The following is an 18,909-nucleotide window of genomic DNA, read 5'->3' as shown; positions in this document are numbered from 1 at the left end:
GATGTCAGTCAATTTAACATGATCACTAGAGAAATTTTTCGTTCAAAACCAATTTCGCTTAATAAGCAATGAATATGATGAAAATTAACATGCTTAATGTGCATGATTTTTTTTCTGTCTACTTAGCTTTCCAAATGGATCTACTAGTAGTACTACTCGAAGCAGGTAAATCAAATGTTGTCACATGTACGGTAGTTAGAAGTGCTAGTTGAAAAAAATACTGGCTTTTGATTATTCAAGTAGTAGCTTGTGAATATAGAAAAAGGGAAGGTGATGTGCATTCCTTTTAAGTCACAATTTAGTCACCCAAATTCAATGCAAAGACATGATGTTTCCACATGGTCTTCACTATCAATTGGCAAGCAACTGTACAGTCTAAAATGCTCCGTAGTTATCAATTTTAGTTACTATTTTTGTTAATTCAGTACAAAAAGGTCTTAAGAATAATCTTTTATATACCAAAAACTTGTGTTATACAAAAACAGGATTGTGCTATATTTTATACCCATCAAAGAATATTGAAACTTAAATATTAAGGATCAGATCTGAATGGAAAATTTTGGAGGATAATTGTACTTATTTCTGTCTCATTGCATATTTGAACTAATACATTTTTACATGTTATATGTTGCTTAGCATGAATTAGAGTGTTTTTCTGTAGTTTTCTGTTGAATAGATTCATAAATTTCCTTGACATATTTTCTTGTATGTATGACTAAAAGTGCCTTAAATAATTGACTCATGTTAAATTATTTGAAAAGCTGATTTCATATCTATCATGTCTATAAATTGAGATTTGAACACAATCAAACATGATAAACATAATAGTTCCTTGTAGGTAAAAATAGATAGAATTCAATAATTTTGTTTTATTTACATGTATCAGCGTTTTGCATTTGCACTGATCTGTATTTTATTTGTGCCAAATTTTTTTACAGGTAGATTACAGGTGAATATTATTTTCATTCATCATCATAGACCTCTTCTGTACAAATGTTATGTCAATCAATTGGGATAGCCATTTACCAATCTAAATTTGTCTATATACTCTGTGCTCAGCCCAACAGAATGGATTTTCCTCTGCCAATTCTGAGCCAGATGGAAACCAGATGGAAACAATCTATTCTACATTGTGGAAAATCATCCATAATTGCGTCAAGCATTGCTTTTTCAAAGTCAATATGTATAACCTCGGCCACAAAGGAAAGTTGTTTTTGAAGGAAGCAAGGACGTATAACTAACATATCTAATATACGTCCTTGACGGAAGGGATTGCAAATTATTTTCCACATCCCTTCATAACACTGTTCATTTTTCTTTGGTAAGAGGGCGTAAATTAGAGGTACCTAGTTTCTCCATTTTTACCTTCTTGTAAATTATATAACTGATAAAAGTATTTCGGACAGCACTTAAAAGTTCCATCTATGCCAGTTGCTGACAGATCATTGCAAAGACATTCAAGACTGACTATACCTTTCTCGCAATCATTAGCAACGATGTTCCAATATGTATGGCCATTGATGATCAAAGAATGCTCCTATAATGCTCCTTTCAGTGTGCAATATGTCCATGTGTTACAATGAAGTTCCAGAACAATATGAATCAAAATTGACTTAAACATAAGTGAATAACGTTTATAACCAGATATTACCAATATACCTTCATTTTATAGCAGTTGTACCAATATTTACTTACCTATAGATATTAAACTGTAAAATTCAATTAGTGGCAAATATGAAATTGGCGCAAATGAAAGAATGAACATTTTTAAAATCGACGCAAATGTCATACGTATATGTATATATTCCATAGGTATTATATGGCAGGGTAAATCAATGTTATCTTTTTACATAATTAGCATTGTTTCAAAGTGATTAAGGTACACCCATAAGGGTGATTTTTTTTAACGATCACCTTGTTTGTACTGCAAGTTTTTCACAAAGCTACCTGTCTGAAAGCGATACAAAAAAAATGTAATATGTTTTTGCTCCAAGGTTACTTCACAAAACTTATAGTCAGAAAAAGCAATTGCAAGTTTTTTTATGATACATAGAATCTTGAATAGATATGCTTATTAGCTATAATCTGATGATTCTGATCATCATGGTCATGGTCCAGAGACTGAGTGTTTATCATTTATATCGATCATAATTTACATATAAATAAATTTAAGAGTATAAAGTATTACAATTTGTACATACACAATATAAAAAAGAAGATGTGGTATGATTCCCAATGAGACAACTCTCCACTAGTCAAAAAGTCCAGATAGGAACATTGATTGTAGATGTTTTCTAGAGGACTTGTATGATTTTATTTGTTTGCAATAATTTAAAATCTCTTATCTGTTAACTTTCATTCCAAATTTTACTATGTATGTAGATTTACTAATATCAGAAGTTGTTTATTTATAAATAAGAATCATATTTATTTCAATTTAATGAAGATTTTGTTATCACTTATACCACATGATCTTGTCATGTTAAAAATTCCAGAAAATCTGCGGTATCCATGAATTTCTCTTAAAATTAATAAATTTATTATAAAGTAAACTATAGAAAATTAATATTTGTGTAAATAAAGTAAAATTTTAGTAAGATATATTAAATAAGCCTTATACAATAGCATACTAACATTAATGGATGTGTTATTTTAAAAAGATCTGTAAGAAAGATGAATTTATATAGTATTATTATATTTTAACCCTAATGGTTCTAAATTTTAAATTTTATGTTCAAAATCGTGTGATTTAAATAGAGATAAACTTTTAAATGTACAAGTGACTATAGTTTTAAATAAGAGTTACTTTTTTTAACTTGTAAACACTGATAAACAAAAAGGAAGAAAAGTGTTTATATATACTATAGGACATATGAAATGAAACGTCATTCAATCCCAAACGGAAAGATGGAAGTAAATCGTCCCGTATTAAGGTTAGATAATAATGCAGTAGTTTATTTAGTTATGGATCCATTACATAAATATACTGTGAAAGTTCTCAAGATTTAAATTTCATATATAATCACTTTAAAAAACTCATCAGAGGTCTAATTTTTATGAAAATTAATTTAACCAGTAAACTTATATAAAAAGATCAAGTATTTTTTTTTATAGTTATATCATATAATATTTTTATGTCATGTCGCTACTGAGAACTCATTATTTATTAACAAATATTGAATAAAAGTGTCATTTACCTAAAAAGTCATAGAACTGGGTTTTTTTTCTGTGCTGATATTCACAACTTGGACTTGTTCCTTTGTACAACAATTTTGTTTTTTTAAATTACTATATTAAATCATGATCAGAAATGACCTGGAGAGATTTGTTTCTAAATGCGTTTTATATATATCTTATGTATATTTACTTAAAGTGTTTTATATGTAATATATATACATACAAAAATTGAAGCAGAAATTTCGAGTGGTGAGACACTTTCAATACTTCCATGATTCAATAAAGTTTTAAGGCTATTGTACAGTTTTTGTAAAACATCCTTAAATTAAAGTAAATCGTTGTCTGGCTTTAAATATCATTGATAATATTTAACATACAAGTACATGTACGTGTTCGACAACATGCTATATTTCCTCTCTCAAGTAGGGAAGGACATTCATTGAGTAATTAGTATTTAAATGTAAGTGTTCAACAGATTTAGTTGGTATGACAAATTTTTGTAATCTCTTGTAATTTTTCACGATTAGAATAAGTAGATATAGTATAATTGCCGTTAAAAGAGCTAATACCTGGAGTCCATAAAAAAGTAAATAACGGTAAACTTTAAACAAACATGATTCTTGTTTTATGCCACTTTCAGCATTATTTTGCTATTTGTGGTGGAGGAGGCCACAGTGCTCAGAGAGAACCACCTGTAGTCTCAAGGTCACATTTAAAATTTTCCTCAGGTCATCACTTTTAAGAAAGTTTGTAACTACAAGATTCCACATAACAATTTTTTGAAGTCCCAAGTCCTTTTAAATGAAATATCAGGTGGCAAGGTCGCCTTCTAAATCATCAAGGTCGCAGGTCATTTATTATCCAGATAAATTTGTAGAAGGTAGATGTATGCATATACATGTATATCCCAATTATTTATTGTCTACCATGAATTTTGATTATCTAACCAATTATTTGAAAAGAAATTATATAATTATGATTATAATAATGTCTGAGGAGCTTCCACCTTCCCGTCTGAAGACATTTAACATAAAAAAACCTTGTATATGTACATGTACTTATACACGTCTGAAAACATTTAACATCAAAACATATACATGTACACGGTACTTTACAACACTAGGTCAATTTCCTGTATCATCCTTGAGTATGTTGAAATTGACACTACTTTTATACTTTATGGCTTTATGTTATGTTTTTTACACCATAAAACCAAACGGTACATCATGATCTATAACGAATCATTACATATATTTTAAATATACTCAATAGAAATAGTAACACACCACTTTCTTAAGATTCTTAAAATTCAAAGTTTTGTAAAAGTAAACGTAACTTCAATTTTTAGTCCAAAATGGTCACTAGTGATACTTTTTCAAGTGCATCAGCTTTTTCACAGAACAACAGGGTGCACAGTGCACACATATATAGAAAAGAGAAAAATTCAGCCAAAAAATATGAAAGAATAGAGAAAACCAGCCTTATAGTCAGAGGCGGATTTAGGAGGGGGGGGGATGTGGCCCAGACCCCCCTTTTTGGGAAAAAAATTGGTTGCTTATATAGGGAATCACTGAAGCGTGACTGGAGCAGCCCCCTCTTAGGCAGTCAGTGGGCTCCAACTTATGATTCTGGAACAGCCAGTGTTAAAAATTAACAAATGCTTTGTACAGAAATGAAGACCCTTTCCCAATTCAGACCCTCATGCAGTTGAAATTGTACTAAAATTTCTTTGTTGTGATTAAGAAGGTTGACAAGAAATGAATGCAGATTTACTTATGTCATTGAAGTAAGAGAGAGGCCAAAGATACATCATGTTCCAATGGGGACATTCAAAAACTAAATGACAATCCCTTAGCAAAACAGAAAAAAGCAGCCGAAAGATGAACTACAGCAGTGGCCAATCCAGGGGGGGGGTTCCCGGTGTTGGAACCCCCCTTTTTTATGACGATCAATTCATTTGAATGGGAGCATATAGTTGGACCCCCACCCTTACTCTTGGTTCGGAACCCCCCTTTTTTAAAATGGCTGGATCCGCCCCTGAACTACAGTATACAAAACACAACATAGAAAACTAAGGAATGAGCAACATGAACCCCACATAGTCTTGATCTCAGCTGACTTACTTTTGAACCCCCTTTATGTCTATTCTTATTTGTCATATTAAGAAGGAAGTCTTTCTACAATTAATTTATTTTGACATTCGATCCTGTTTACCTGGTTATGCTTTTTAATTTATAATAATAAACAAACAAAAAACATAAACCGGTATATATATAAAATACAAAGTTTATCCTGTAGCTTAAAATAACTCAAAATGTGAAAACATTAATTTCTTCATTAAAGCTGATAATCAAAGTCTTAGTGGTAAAACAATTCCCGTTGCTGACAGTTTGGTGTTCAGTATACACTAGGTTTTAAAAAAAACACAGCTTTGTCTGAAATTCATCATTTAAAGTGATGGAGAGGGATACAGTTTGTGGGATGACTAGTGAAACTGATTTAGACTTGGACTACTATCGAAGGAGAAACACTTACTGTTCCAGTAAAATTGAGTATTGCTTTTTTTTATGTTTTTTTCAAGAATTATTTATGCACTTGTTATATAGACATATAATTCGTGTAGTAATGCTATATAGATTTGGTGCACTTTAATTTATTCATGTTTTATTTTTTCTTTATTTTTTTTTTTTATAAAAAATGATAAAGTTGCATGTACAAATGTACATTTAAAATTCAAACGCAAATTTGTATCATGTACTGGTACACAAATGTATTATATATATGTTGATCGAAAAAAATGAATTTTATTTTCTAAATTCTGGAGGAGAATTAACCCTTTGAAAAAAAAAAAAGCCCAGAAGTGTAAAAAGTCTATTCATAGATATTTATAAAGTTTTGGGAGTCATAACTTTTGTTGAAAACTGTCAGGGCTGAAAAAATATTTTTCTGATGTAGGTGACAATTACTTTATTTAACAATACTATCATATCTCACACATGTGGAATATACAGAGAGATTTTTTGAAAGGTTTTGCATTCAATATGAAAATTAACTGATTATCCGTTTGTGTAAGTTCATACATTTGTACCTAACATATCAGCAGTAATAGAAAAATGTGATTTCCTGATTCAATTCAGTGATTGATTTAATGTCATCTGCTTAGCCACCAGTGGCAAATATTTCATGCATATTCAAGATTATTGTTTATTGATTTTTTAAAATGTCCAGTGACAAATATTTCATGCACATTCAGGATGATTGGTTAGTTGATTGTTTCATTGGCAAATATTTCTTACATCAGGATGAAAGATTAGTTGTTGTTTGTGTTAATGTCCAGTGGCTAATATTTCATGCACATTCATGAGATTTAATTATACAATGAATGAGTTTATTAGGAAAATTTTGCATAGTTGGTCTGAGTGAACCAGGATGAAAATTGAGTAAGTAAATAGACTGCCAAGTATGAAAAGGTCATGAAATTATAGAGGTGGAAATTGGGCAGTAGTCTCTGGTCATCTAGATATACGGACCCTGAAAAATCTAAATTTCATATGTGGTTGCATTTGGTAATTGATTTAGTACTCAGTATAAGAACAGTATAGTGAAATTAGATAAAAATGAAAATGAGATTTTTTTAATGCCATAATAAAAAAAACACAATTTTTAACACACATTGTTCCTTTGCTTTTTGTGTTGTTTGCATGATCTTGTTATAACTTTGTTATCAGCCCATAGATTTAGTCATTTGACCGTGATGTCATTAATGTTTTTTCATGGTTTTCTACGGTTAAAATAGAATTTAGAATTAAATTATAAGAAATGACTGTAATATTTTTTCTGTCTATTGAAATAACATAAAAATTGTGGTGCACAAGTTGTTAAATAACCCGCTACGTGCGTTTAATTCAGTGTGCACCACATTTTTTATGTTATTTCTTCATAAACAGAAAAAATATTACAGTCATTCTTTAAGTGGATGGATATACCACATCTTTTAATTTCTACTATGTTTAAGTAAGAAATCTAAAATAGTCTTTATTTGAGAACTGAAAAATAGATCTCCATACTAAATTTAAATACCAATGTACTGAAAAATGAACTCTTAAGGTTGACAAAAAAAGCCTTTGTATTTCTTTAATCCAGGAAGTGTGTACAATAATATATAGGTAATTTAAAAAGGTTTATTTTTTGTTGTTGAAGAAAATGATTGAACTTAACTTATAATCTTGATATACATTTTTTCATAGACAGGATGTTTTAAGGAAGACTTTTCTGTTGCATCAAGTTTTCCTGTCAGTAAATATTTTTAGAGTGATGTGTCTTAAATGATCTTATTTGTATCTATATTCCTTTAGATAACTATTAAAAATACTTGAATAAAGTAGCGTTGAGTGCAGTGCACACTTATATGATCCAGGAAGTCTATGCTGTTTATATTTATATATATATGTATTTGCAAAAGGATATGATTTACGGTAGACATGCAATCTATCATGTTGGGTATACATTATGACTCGACAGGTTTGGAAATAAGATCCGGGTGTGGTCCAATGAGAGATTTGCCTTTAATTTGGGGAACGAAAATTGGGACATGGTTGTCCAGTTTACACTCTGACGTTTTAAAAAAAAAGGGGGGGGGGAGGGGGTATACATGTACTGTGGATCCATTTATTTTCTTGGGTACATTATCTTTGTGGATTAAGTATAAGTTGTATATTTGTTGATATTTTTTTCAATGTTTTGCCAAATTAAAATCATACATTAGCCTGTAGAAATTTTTTAATTTGTTGAACTCTTAGATTTGTGGTTCACTTTGTACATGTATACATAAAAAAGAAGATGTGGTATGATTGCCAATGAGACAACTGTCCACAAGAGACCAAAATGACACAGACATTAACAACTATAGGTCACCGTACTGCCTTCAACAATGAGCAAAGCCCATACCACATAGTCAGCTATAAAAGGCCCTGATATGACAATGTAAAACAATTCAAACGAGAAAATCAATGGCCTTATTTATATTAAAAAATGAATGAAAAACAAATATGTAACACATAAACAAACGACAACCACTGAATTACAGGCTCCTGACTTGGGACAGGCACATACATAAATAATGTGGCGGGATCCTAACCCTCCCCTAACCTGGGACAGTTGTATAACAGTACAACATAAGAACGAACTATAAACCTCAGTTGAAAAAGGCTCAACTCATCAGACGGACAAAAATACATGCACTTGCAGAAGGTCAAATTCTATCCTATCCTGAGGCTGAGCTCAATATAAATTGATAATACCAGCATAAAGCACTGATATTGAGATACAGTATCTCTACAGCAATTTATATAATGTACAGGAAAAAAGTCCTTGAATAGTATGAAATAAAGGGTTTAAATATATGTTTTGTTTGATCAGATTTCATATTGATAGATTTTTGCCACTGGAGTTTGTACTGTTCAGTTTTGTGTACAATATATATTGTTGGAAAATATAGTTTCTAATAATACTATATATAGTAAGTTGTTTTTATCATGCAATTGCAAAAGGTGCTTAAATGTTTAGGTATTAACTTTGAATCAAAATTTGGTGCTTAAACTTTAAAGATTTGATTGAACAGCTACATAAGTTATATACATTTTGTATATGTATTAGGAGACAAAGTTTTATACCTATATTGAATAAAGCAGATGTTTCTAGTATAGTATATATATATGCATGTAAAATGGCTGATTGCAGAGTTAAACCAGTAAGGTTGTGAATACCAATAGCTTTATTACTTTGATTTTTAATTTTAAATGCAATGCTACAAATCTTTCTGGGCATATCAATATGTCATATTCCAGATTTATGTTTTGGCGTTGGTTAACATTAGATTTTATAAAACATAAATAAAACAACATTTTCAAAAAAATTATGGTTGCAGTACTAATGTTCTTATCAGGACACAGCTGTCAAACGCAGACTTATCACTGTGTTATCCAAAGCTTATTGAATTAAACGGCTGTTCTTTTTTTTTCCTCTCCAGCCATATTTTGATGCTATTGATATTTTTAGTTTAACTTTAACTGATCTTTATGGAATATCGTAAGCTTAAACTTAAACATGCTTCATTTAGACTCTGTTGGGTATAGTTTTCTCATTCAAAAGTCATAAAAGTCATCTAGAGAGATTAGTTGACCATTTATATGTTCCATGAATTGTGGCCACAATCCCAACTGCCTTCTCTGCTTATAGAAATTGCTGTAAAATCAGAAAAAAAATATGTACATTTGTTATTGTGATTTTAATTCATTTACAATGTATATATTTTATGTACCTGAACATTATTTTTCAGATGAGCTATATTTATGTATATATATGTCACATCTGATTTGCGTTCATTGATATATATTTTATGTACATTATTTTTCAGATGAGCCAAAGCTCTGAACATCACATCCAAACTGACCTGCATATTTAAATTTCTGATGTACTTTATTTTTAGAATTGCTGTATCTCTTTTTGTCACATCCAACCTGACCGCATATTTATATTTTTAATGTACACTATTTTCAGAATAGCCGTTTTCTGGTTGTCGCACAAAATCTAACATTATTTTTGTTTTAAGTTGTTATTTTTCAGAAGCACCAGATCTTTGAATGTCACATCCAATCTGACATAACTTTATTACTATTTTATTTTTAGAACTCTTTATTTCACATCCAACCTAAATCTGACATCGTTTATTTTAATTTTTTATACATCATTTTTTTTAGAATAGCTAGAACTCTGTATGTCACAACAGTCGCATCCAATCTCACGATATTTCACTTATATTAAATTTATGTGGTTTATGTCATATCTAATCTGCACTTCAATTACATTGTATATAATTTTTGCCTAGATTATCCTTTTGAAATAGTCTGATCTCTTCATATGTCAACTCTATTTATATTCAATGTACTTTTATTTTCCAGAAGAGCCAGATCTCTGTATGGTGTTAGTCCATGCTGTCAGTTTGGACCCAAGGGAACCATCCTGGATAATTCATCATCATTTCTGTAAGTATATACTAGCTATAGTTAATTTTGGATATAAGTAAACAATAATTTATTTGAATCTGGAATTATTTTTAATTCCAGAAAATTGATAAGAAATGTATAATGAAAACTTCAACCAATACAAAATAAGGTTACCCAAGTGTCATTGCTATGGTTCGTTTATACTTTGCTGATATTTCAGTATGAACTAATCATAAATGCATGAGTAACCTCCCTTGATAGGGTTACTAAAGTTAGAGCCCTACTTTTAATTAGCCCCCACTTTGAAAGGGGGGCTATACTGCAATCACACTGTCAGTCAGTCCGTCTTTCGGTCAGTTCATCTGTACTTCCAACAAATATTTTTGCCACACTTTTCTCATGAACCTCTGACCAAACGACCTCATATTTGGCTAGCAACTTAACAGTGATGGGTTTTATAATATGAGCACTTTGAGATTTATTTGATATCAATATCCTCATTTTCAAAACTTGAACTAAAGATTTGGGATATGTCTGGCAAAACATCTTGTATCTCTCAGGATCCTATTTCTGATTCACATGTACTGTTAACAAGGACATTGATGGCAATAGACAAAAATATTGACTAGAAGCTACCAAATTAGACTCAAAACTTGTCTTCTTAAAGTCCTATTGAATTTAATAGACTAACAAATAGACAGCACCAAGCTTTGGGCTTAGGAAGTCAGTGTATCAAATTCCAACCATTAGGGATTATTTATATATCCTACTGTAACCTTGCCTTAGTTACAGGACAACTGTTGTTGTTCTTAGGTTACCAGTAAAAGTACAATTTAGTCTTTGTTTGCATCTGTTTAGTGAAATAGAGTATGTTTAAATACTATCTTAGTATTACATAAAATGCATTCAACCATTATGAGGTCCATTATGAATTTGTTAAATAGAGCAATGTAATATCTAAAATCATAACATTTTCAGCTATTTTTTTTTATTAAGTTTCCAAATTAATTCATGCAATATATATGTTAGGATGTCATTTTATATCTTTGAAAATTTACGAAATTCCACAATTAATTCCAATAATTGGGAGATTCTTTGAAAATGAAGTCAGATGTCAATCAATCAATCAACTGCATTTCTCTGACAAGAACTTAATCAATTGAGTATCAAAACAATACAAACAGTCAAAAAGTAAAAAAAATAAAAATTTTTGGTTAAAAGAAAGAAGATTGTAGATTCAAATATTTGGATTGTAATGAAATCAATACACTAAACACTGCAAAAAAGCATATTTATAGAAATTATGTTCTTGTTGCTCTAGAGTTACAGTTCTTACACTGTATAACTTTTGTTGAAGTAGATTTTACACTGTTCCGTTGAAATACACTAAAGTAGTATGATAAATACACCATTTAAGTATTTTAGTTTGAAAGTCTTATCTTTAAACTCAAGTAATTCTTTTTGGTGGAAAAATATTAATTGTAATTTTTTTTGTAAGAGTTTCATAATTTGTTCGTCAAGTACCTGTATGGGTGTTGCTCATTGTTGAAGGTATGATAACCAATGAAAAAAACTATTCTACCGAATGATGTAGATGTTAACAGTTAAATGTCATCACAAAACCACATTCAACAATGAGCAAATCATTAATACTGCATACTTTTAAGGCCTTGATGTATCAAAATTTTAATTATTTCACATAAGAAAGGTTGCTTTTACAAAATTCCTTGTTTACTAGGATGCAATTTAAAATTTGTGGGAAAAGCACTGATGTATTTGTATTTCCTCAATTATTGATCTGCGTAAGTTTTATAAACTCATTAGTGTGCAACTTTAAGCAATTAAAAAATGTAAACATTAATTAAAGAAAGAAGAAAATTTACAGATACATGTATGGGATAGTCTGCTAATTGAGGTACAATGTACTTTACAACACAACAAATATGGTTACTGTTAACCTGACATTTGATAAGCCTGTCCTGTATAAGGACAAGGTGAAATGGCAGATGCAGTCTCCAACCAGATCACCTTTTTGAACATTGAACCTTTTGATCTTTAACTGTTAATCTTTCAAATCTCCAGGCTTACTACTCCAGCTTAGAAGTTAGTTCGTATATATATAGTATGGTTAATGTGAACCTATGATTCAAGTATTTGAGTATTCTTCCTGAATCCTGATTAAACGAAATTTTCAGTCTGAAAATGTTTTCATTAAGAATCCCATTCACATGGTACATATATTGAATTTTTCACAATATTAAATGTAGAATCTGGTGAAAAAAAATGATGATGATGATGATGGATGGCAGGTAAAATGCAAATTCAGTACAAGAACATGTAAATGTGATATGAATTTTATGAACCCATTATTACTTTGTACTAGACTGACATGTTGAATCGGAAGTTAAATTGGTTTGATGTAGTAGTTCACAAGGTAACAGTCTTTCAAGGACATAGTATTCTGACTGAGTGACGGTACTGACCATATAATGCAGCTCTTTCTTCTCAATGCTGCATGCTTAGTAGAGAAGAATCACATACCAATTTTCAAATTTTTATGGCCCTGCAACGAAGTTGACGGTGCCATATAGTTTTACCCTTGTCCGAAATTCCGTAATCTTGTAATTCCGAAATTCCGTAATTCCGTCATTCTGTCATTCCGCAACAAACCATTATACAGAGTTTTTTTTCTAAACGCCTTAAGATATTGGGCTGATTTTTGGTATGTGAGTAATCCATGATGAGTTACAGATCAAGTTTAAGTTTCATTCCACTCCACTAATTTTTGCTGAAATTACAGGCTTTGTACTTTGAGAAATTGTTGAAAATCACAGTTATACAGACTTTTTTTCGAAACGCCTTCAGATATTGGACTGATTTTTGATATGTGAGTAAACCATGATGAGTTACAGATCAAGTATAAGTTTTGTTCTGCTTCGCTTATTTTTGCTGAAATTACAGGCTTTGGACTTTGATAAATTATTGAAAATCATAGTTATACAGAATTTTTTTCTATACACCTCCAGATTTTGAGCTGATTTTTTATTTGTGAGACTTCCATCATGTTTGTGTCCACATGTGTTATTGAAATTGCAGATTTTTCTACTTTTTGGGACAGGGCCATTCTTGTTGCTTTGACACATCTAGTTTTTTTATATATCCAGAAAGAACGATGAAAATAATGATATATACAGATCTACGTACTTATCAAGAAGAGTTCAAGGTTAAGGAAACATTTACTATTATGTAAATAAACCTAATCAGTCACACAAGATAACTATAAAAATGTGGGGATTTATAATGTGGTTGTTTTTATTGTGGAATCAAACATTTCGAAATGCAGGTGAACACGGAGGAAAAATTTATCATCTTGAAATCGACACATATAATGTCCAGAATAATTTTACACATTTTTGGAGAAGCACAGGGTTTTGTCCACCACTTCCACACGAAAAAGCATATGACTATGATTTTGGAAGAGATATGAAGCATAACTTGGCTCTCATTGGTTCAGTTGCCCATGGTGGAATAAAGCAAGTCAGAATTCATTGGCTGTTGGATTTGGTTTCTATGACTACAAAGAAAGATGGCAGTCTTGTTTACAATTATGACAAACTTGATGATTTGCTTCTGTTTCTTTTTGAACAAGAATTGAAACCTGGATTTGAATTAATGGGATCTCCATCTGGATACTTCAATGATTTTGAAAACAAGACTCAAATCTATTTATGGCGGGACTTCATTAAAGATTTAGGTCAACATTTTGTAGCCGAGTATGGATTGAGTGAAGTAATGACGTGGAACTTTGAGACTTGGAACGAACCAGACTGTCATGATTTTGACAAAGTTAAAATGACTGTGAAAGGTTTTCTTAATTATTATGATGCTTGTTCTGAGGGTCTGAAAGAAGCAAGTCCATTAATCAAGTTTGGTGGACCAGGGGCAGGATGTGATCGTTCAGGTCATAACCAATATGCAGATGGACTTCTACAACATGTTGTAAATGGTCAAAACTACTTCACTGGAGAGAAAGGTGTCAGAATTGATTTTCTGTCATATCATCGGAAAGGTGACGGCTTTTCCCAAAATATTTTAAATGGAGAGATAGAAATTGTAAATGAAATAAAGAAAAAATACCCATCTTTAGCAAATAAACCATTTTATAATGACGAGGCTGATCCTCTTGTTGGTTGGTCTAAGGATGAAGATTGGCGAGCAGACGCTACTTATGCTGCTATGGTTGCCAAGGTGATAGGTCAACATCAGAATGTGATTTTAGCCAATCAAAATTCACCAATACCTAATTTTACACTTTTAAGTAATGATAATGCATTTTTGAGCTGGTTCCCTCATCAATTTACACAGAGAACACTCACAGCAAGGTTCCAGATGAATAATACAAACCCACCTCATGTGCAATTTGTACGGAAACCAGTCCATTCTGTCATGAGCTTGCTTAGTTTACACGGTGATCAACAACTCATAGCAAATTTTACAGTGGAGGATAATTTAAGTCAGAAGGTCAGAGTTCAGAATGATAGTGACCTCGGTGTGCTAGTGACTCGTCATAACTATGATGGTTTTGGTTCTCCTGATTCATGGCAGACAACTGTCATGGTTTATCAAAGTATGGATACAAAAACTGATCCACAAGAAATCAGTTCTGTGGAATTGAGTATTCTCCTTGTACCTCCCAATCCTAATGGAACAACTGTTACTGTTGTGGGCTATTCCATCAGCAATAATCTGACAAGTAATCCTTATGCAATGTGGAAAAACTTTGGAAGCCCAGATTATCCCTCAGTTTCACATTTCACCAGCATGCGACAGGCTGAAGGACCAACTAGATTTTTAAATGCCTCTTTTATCGATTTTAATAATCCACATACTGTAAAATTTAATATTCGGACACCAGAGGTTATTCTGCTGCATTTCTGCGCAAATGCGCTGCAACAGCCAGATCAGGTGACCAATCTTGCTGTTTATAATGTGACGGCAGGCAAAGTCATGATCACATGGTCTGATAGTTGCGTAAATACAAAATGTATATGGACATATGAAGTCATTTTCCAGCTTAAATATACAAGAGTCATGATAAGGATAAATGACTATGATATTATTTCCACTTCATTTTATTTTACACCTCCTGAGGAAAAAGATGACTTTGTGGAAGGAACGTACCGAGTGAGAGCAGTAGATTACAGTGGACGGACAGGAGTCATGTCACTTCCTGTTAAATATGGAAACTTTTAATGTCTGGTGTTCATGGTTTTCAATGATGCATCATAAGACAAAAGTTATAAATAAACACTGGAGTAAAAGTGTCTTTACATATTTGATAGATTTGGGAAGATTTTTATCAACAATTTTGCTTTTTGAACTATTTAGTGTATCTGATGTCAAATAAAAAGCTTTTTCAAATTATAGTTGCTAAAGTAACTGAATTTCAATATGGCACTGAAATTTTATGTCATTATTGAACATGAACACTCACTCTGAAGCGATGAAAAAAAATAAATATTTAAGCAATACCTTTACTTGGTACAAACACAAAATATACATTATTTGGGGAATTTTATCATTTTCATACATTTTGTGACTTTTATTTAATTCATTAATGGGGTGTAAAAGCGTTGACTGAAGTACATTTTGTATGAAGTGCTTCTAAAAATATTTGCACGGTCAATACTTTTACAACCCTATGAAGTTACATTTTCTAGCTAGGATCATGAAAGCATGATTTTTTTGAATTTTTTATTTAGTTTACCTGTGCACTTTATTGTGGGACGTCATGTCATCATAAATGATAAATTTTATTGTGTATAATGTTGTTGATTAAGGAATGATAGGAGATTGCAGTGTAGCCAATCAGAATATTATGTATTGTAATGAAACAATTAGTACATTTAATGTAATTATAATAAGTTATGTGATATGATTGCCAATGAGACAACAAAGTGACATAGAAGTAAACATGCATGTATCAAGTTTTATGCAGATAATGTTTTCCTTTCAATGATTAGGGACCTAATTGGTTTAAAATTTTCCTTATAGTTTATATTTGTTATTTTACATAATTATGATAAATGATAAAAGAACCATAAAAAGATATATAGGTTACAATGTAACTGAGTTGACCCTTACATGACAAAGACCATCAGGGAACAATTGACATAAAGATGGAAAAATTTCGCTATTTCTGATTGGTTGTTATATCCTTTAAACATTGTGCTCCTATATAAAATCTTTATGAATAAGGTTTCATACAAACACATTTGTCCTATAAAATGTTTGATAAAAGACTAGAGATAAGTTTCCACGCAGAAATGTGTCCTTTTATAAAATCCATGCAGTTCAAGACTAGAGATTTTTTCAGTTTCAATTGAAACTTGTGGAAATTCTAGATATTGTTACCAGTACCCCAATTCTTGTATACCAAAAAAGAAAAGAAAAAAGGTCTCTGTTTTAATGTTCAAGGATGTTTTAAAAGAATTCAAATAGATGTCAAATTTCTATAAAACAATGATGAAATATTCAAAACATCATGGAATTAAATAAATGTTTCCTAGAAAAGCTTATCAAATAAGATACTTTTGTACTTAATTTTATAATAGATTCTAAATTAAAACAAAAAGATTGTACAATAATCTTAAGTACAAAGACCACTAATTTCTATTATGTCCATCATAAATGAGGGGGGATAGGACCTTAATCGGGACTCCAGGATCTGGTGTTTTTAAGCTCGGGATTTCGGGATTGACCCTTTCAGGATTCTTTTTTCGAATTTCGGGACCTCTGGATTTCGTGATTTTAAGTCCGGAATTTCGGGATTTCGTATTTTTAAGCCCGAAATTTCGGGATCAGGACCCCTCCTACCCTCCCTCATAAATGTAAAATAGAAAATAAAAACTACTTTTTAGAAGAAAAAAAGGAGGTCTTATATAGCTTTTCTAAGACCAGTTCATTTAACAACATTATTCACCTCTTCCATCTGTTATCAGTGATGAGCAAGTGTTACAGTTTATAGTATACATATGTACATATATATATATATATATACGAACATATGTACTGGTGACGGGTATCTATAGATAGCATTATACAAATCAGCTAGCCGAAGGATGTTTATTTTAGAAAAAGAACTTCATTATAATTTCAGGTAAATTAAAAAAATCAATTAACTAAACATGAAATGAACAGGTGTATTAATTCACAAAGTTAGGGCTCGGCTCGATGTCCATTTATTTGATAAAAGTCTTAAGGTTCAGAAATGAGGACAAAAGGTTAATTATAAATATCTAAGTAAACAAAAAGTTTGTGTTTCACTATTTCACTGTTAGGACATACTATTGAATTAGTATTTAGTATTTCATTGACAAAAAAGTCATGAAATATATAAAAATAATAAAATTATCAAAATGTTATGAAAAGGTTTAAATTATTAAATAAATGTTAAAGTACAAAACGTGCAGCCTAAATTTAAAAACAAAATACTATAATTTTAGACATTTAGGGAAGTCGACAGTGAAGTGCATTTTTTGGGGATATATGTTGGGACTGTATATATATGTTTGTTATATATATAATTAACTGCTTATGGAAATACCTATACCCAGGTAAGATCTTGTAGAACACCAATACAAACAGGTCAAGAAATATATTTATCATCATCCTTTAATTTTAGTTCCTACAAATATAGTCCATAGTGTGAACAGTATGTTTACATGCAGATTTTTTTATACCCCTTTAAAAAAGGGGGGGTTTACTGTTTTACCTCTGTCTGTCCTTCCGTCAGTCCGTCGTACTGTCCTTCCGTCAGTCCATCGTACTGTCCTTCCGTCAGTCCGTCAGTCAGTCCGTTCGTCCCATGAATATTTTTCGTCGCATTTTTCTCAGGAACTACAATACAAGGATTTCTGAAATTTGGTTTAAGGATTTATATAAGTCAGCTATACCGTGTGATGCGTTTTCAGATTCATCACTCGACATCTTCCTGTTTACTGAACACTTGCATATTTTTACACTATGAATATTATCCACTTGCGGCGGGGGTATCATCAGTGAGCAGTAGCTCGCAGTTTCACTTGTTTCTTAATGTATTATGCCTCAAATAACATGAATGGGGTGAAGTTACACTGTAAAAACATTTAGGTCACAAACTTTAAAGTATAATGTAGTGATGTGTCTCATTTGAAAAAGTATTAGTATATTTGAAGCTATCAAACAGAATTCAAGACCCCCTTAACATAAAATGTTCTTTAATTTAAGGTAGAGCTGATGAAGTTTTCTATAATTTTGATATTATTTGTCCAAAGTAAACCACCACACTGTAAACATTTGATTGAGAAAGGGTAGGCAGAATTTTGAAAATTTGCATCTATTGTCAAAAAAAGGCACAACTTTAATAACTGTGTTATCATTGTTATAGTTGGGCAATAGCCTTGGGTACCCAGCCTAGAAGAGTTTAATCAATGCAGTAATTCTTAATGTTTTTTTTTTCTGGAATGCAGTCTTTTAGGGTTATGTAGACAAATGAAATTCTTTGGTGAGGGGGGATAGGAGGGGTCTTGATCCTGAAATCCCGGACTTGAAAAAACGAAATCCTGAGGTCCCGATTTTTAAATAAAGCAAATCCCGAGATCCTGAAATCCGAAAAAAAGGATTCCCGGATCCTGAAAGGGTCAATCCCGAAATCCCGAGCTTAAAAACACCCGATCCCGGAGTCCTG

The 18,909-nt window shown here is 31.3% G+C and overlaps 2 protein-coding genes across 5 annotated transcripts in view; both read left to right on the top strand.

Annotated features, from left to right (window-relative positions):
- Positions 1-18,909, top strand: part of LOC139499967 (NAD kinase-like) — a 44,577-nt gene that overhangs the window by 8,592 nt on the left and 17,076 nt on the right. The window contains exons 2-3 of one of the 4 annotated variants that reach the window (XM_071288632.1): positions 127-165; positions 10,137-10,220. In XM_071288632.1, the coding sequence (XP_071144733.1) occupies positions 127-165; positions 10,137-10,220 (123 nt within the window). Of the gene's footprint in view, positions 1-126; positions 166-2,809; positions 2,934-5,546; positions 5,730-10,136; positions 10,221-18,909 lie in introns of those variants that run through there. The other 3 variants (XM_071288635.1, XM_071288634.1, XM_071288633.1) reach the window with 3 other exon arrangements.
- Positions 12,123-15,602, top strand: LOC139499966 (alpha-L-iduronidase-like). Its single transcript, XM_071288631.1, has one exon. It carries the CDS (start codon positions 13,467-13,469, stop codon positions 15,432-15,434), a length of 1,968 nt encoding a protein of 655 aa, XP_071144732.1. The 5' UTR covers positions 12,123-13,466; the 3' UTR covers positions 15,435-15,602.

The sequence above is a fragment of the Mytilus edulis genome, chromosome 13 (assembly GCF_963676685.1).
Source record: "Mytilus edulis chromosome 13, xbMytEdul2.2, whole genome shotgun sequence".
Lineage (NCBI taxonomy): Eukaryota > Metazoa > Mollusca > Bivalvia > Mytilida > Mytilidae > Mytilus > Mytilus edulis.
Note: the sequence above shows the minus strand (reverse complement) of the source record. Positions and strands in the feature narration are given on the sequence as shown.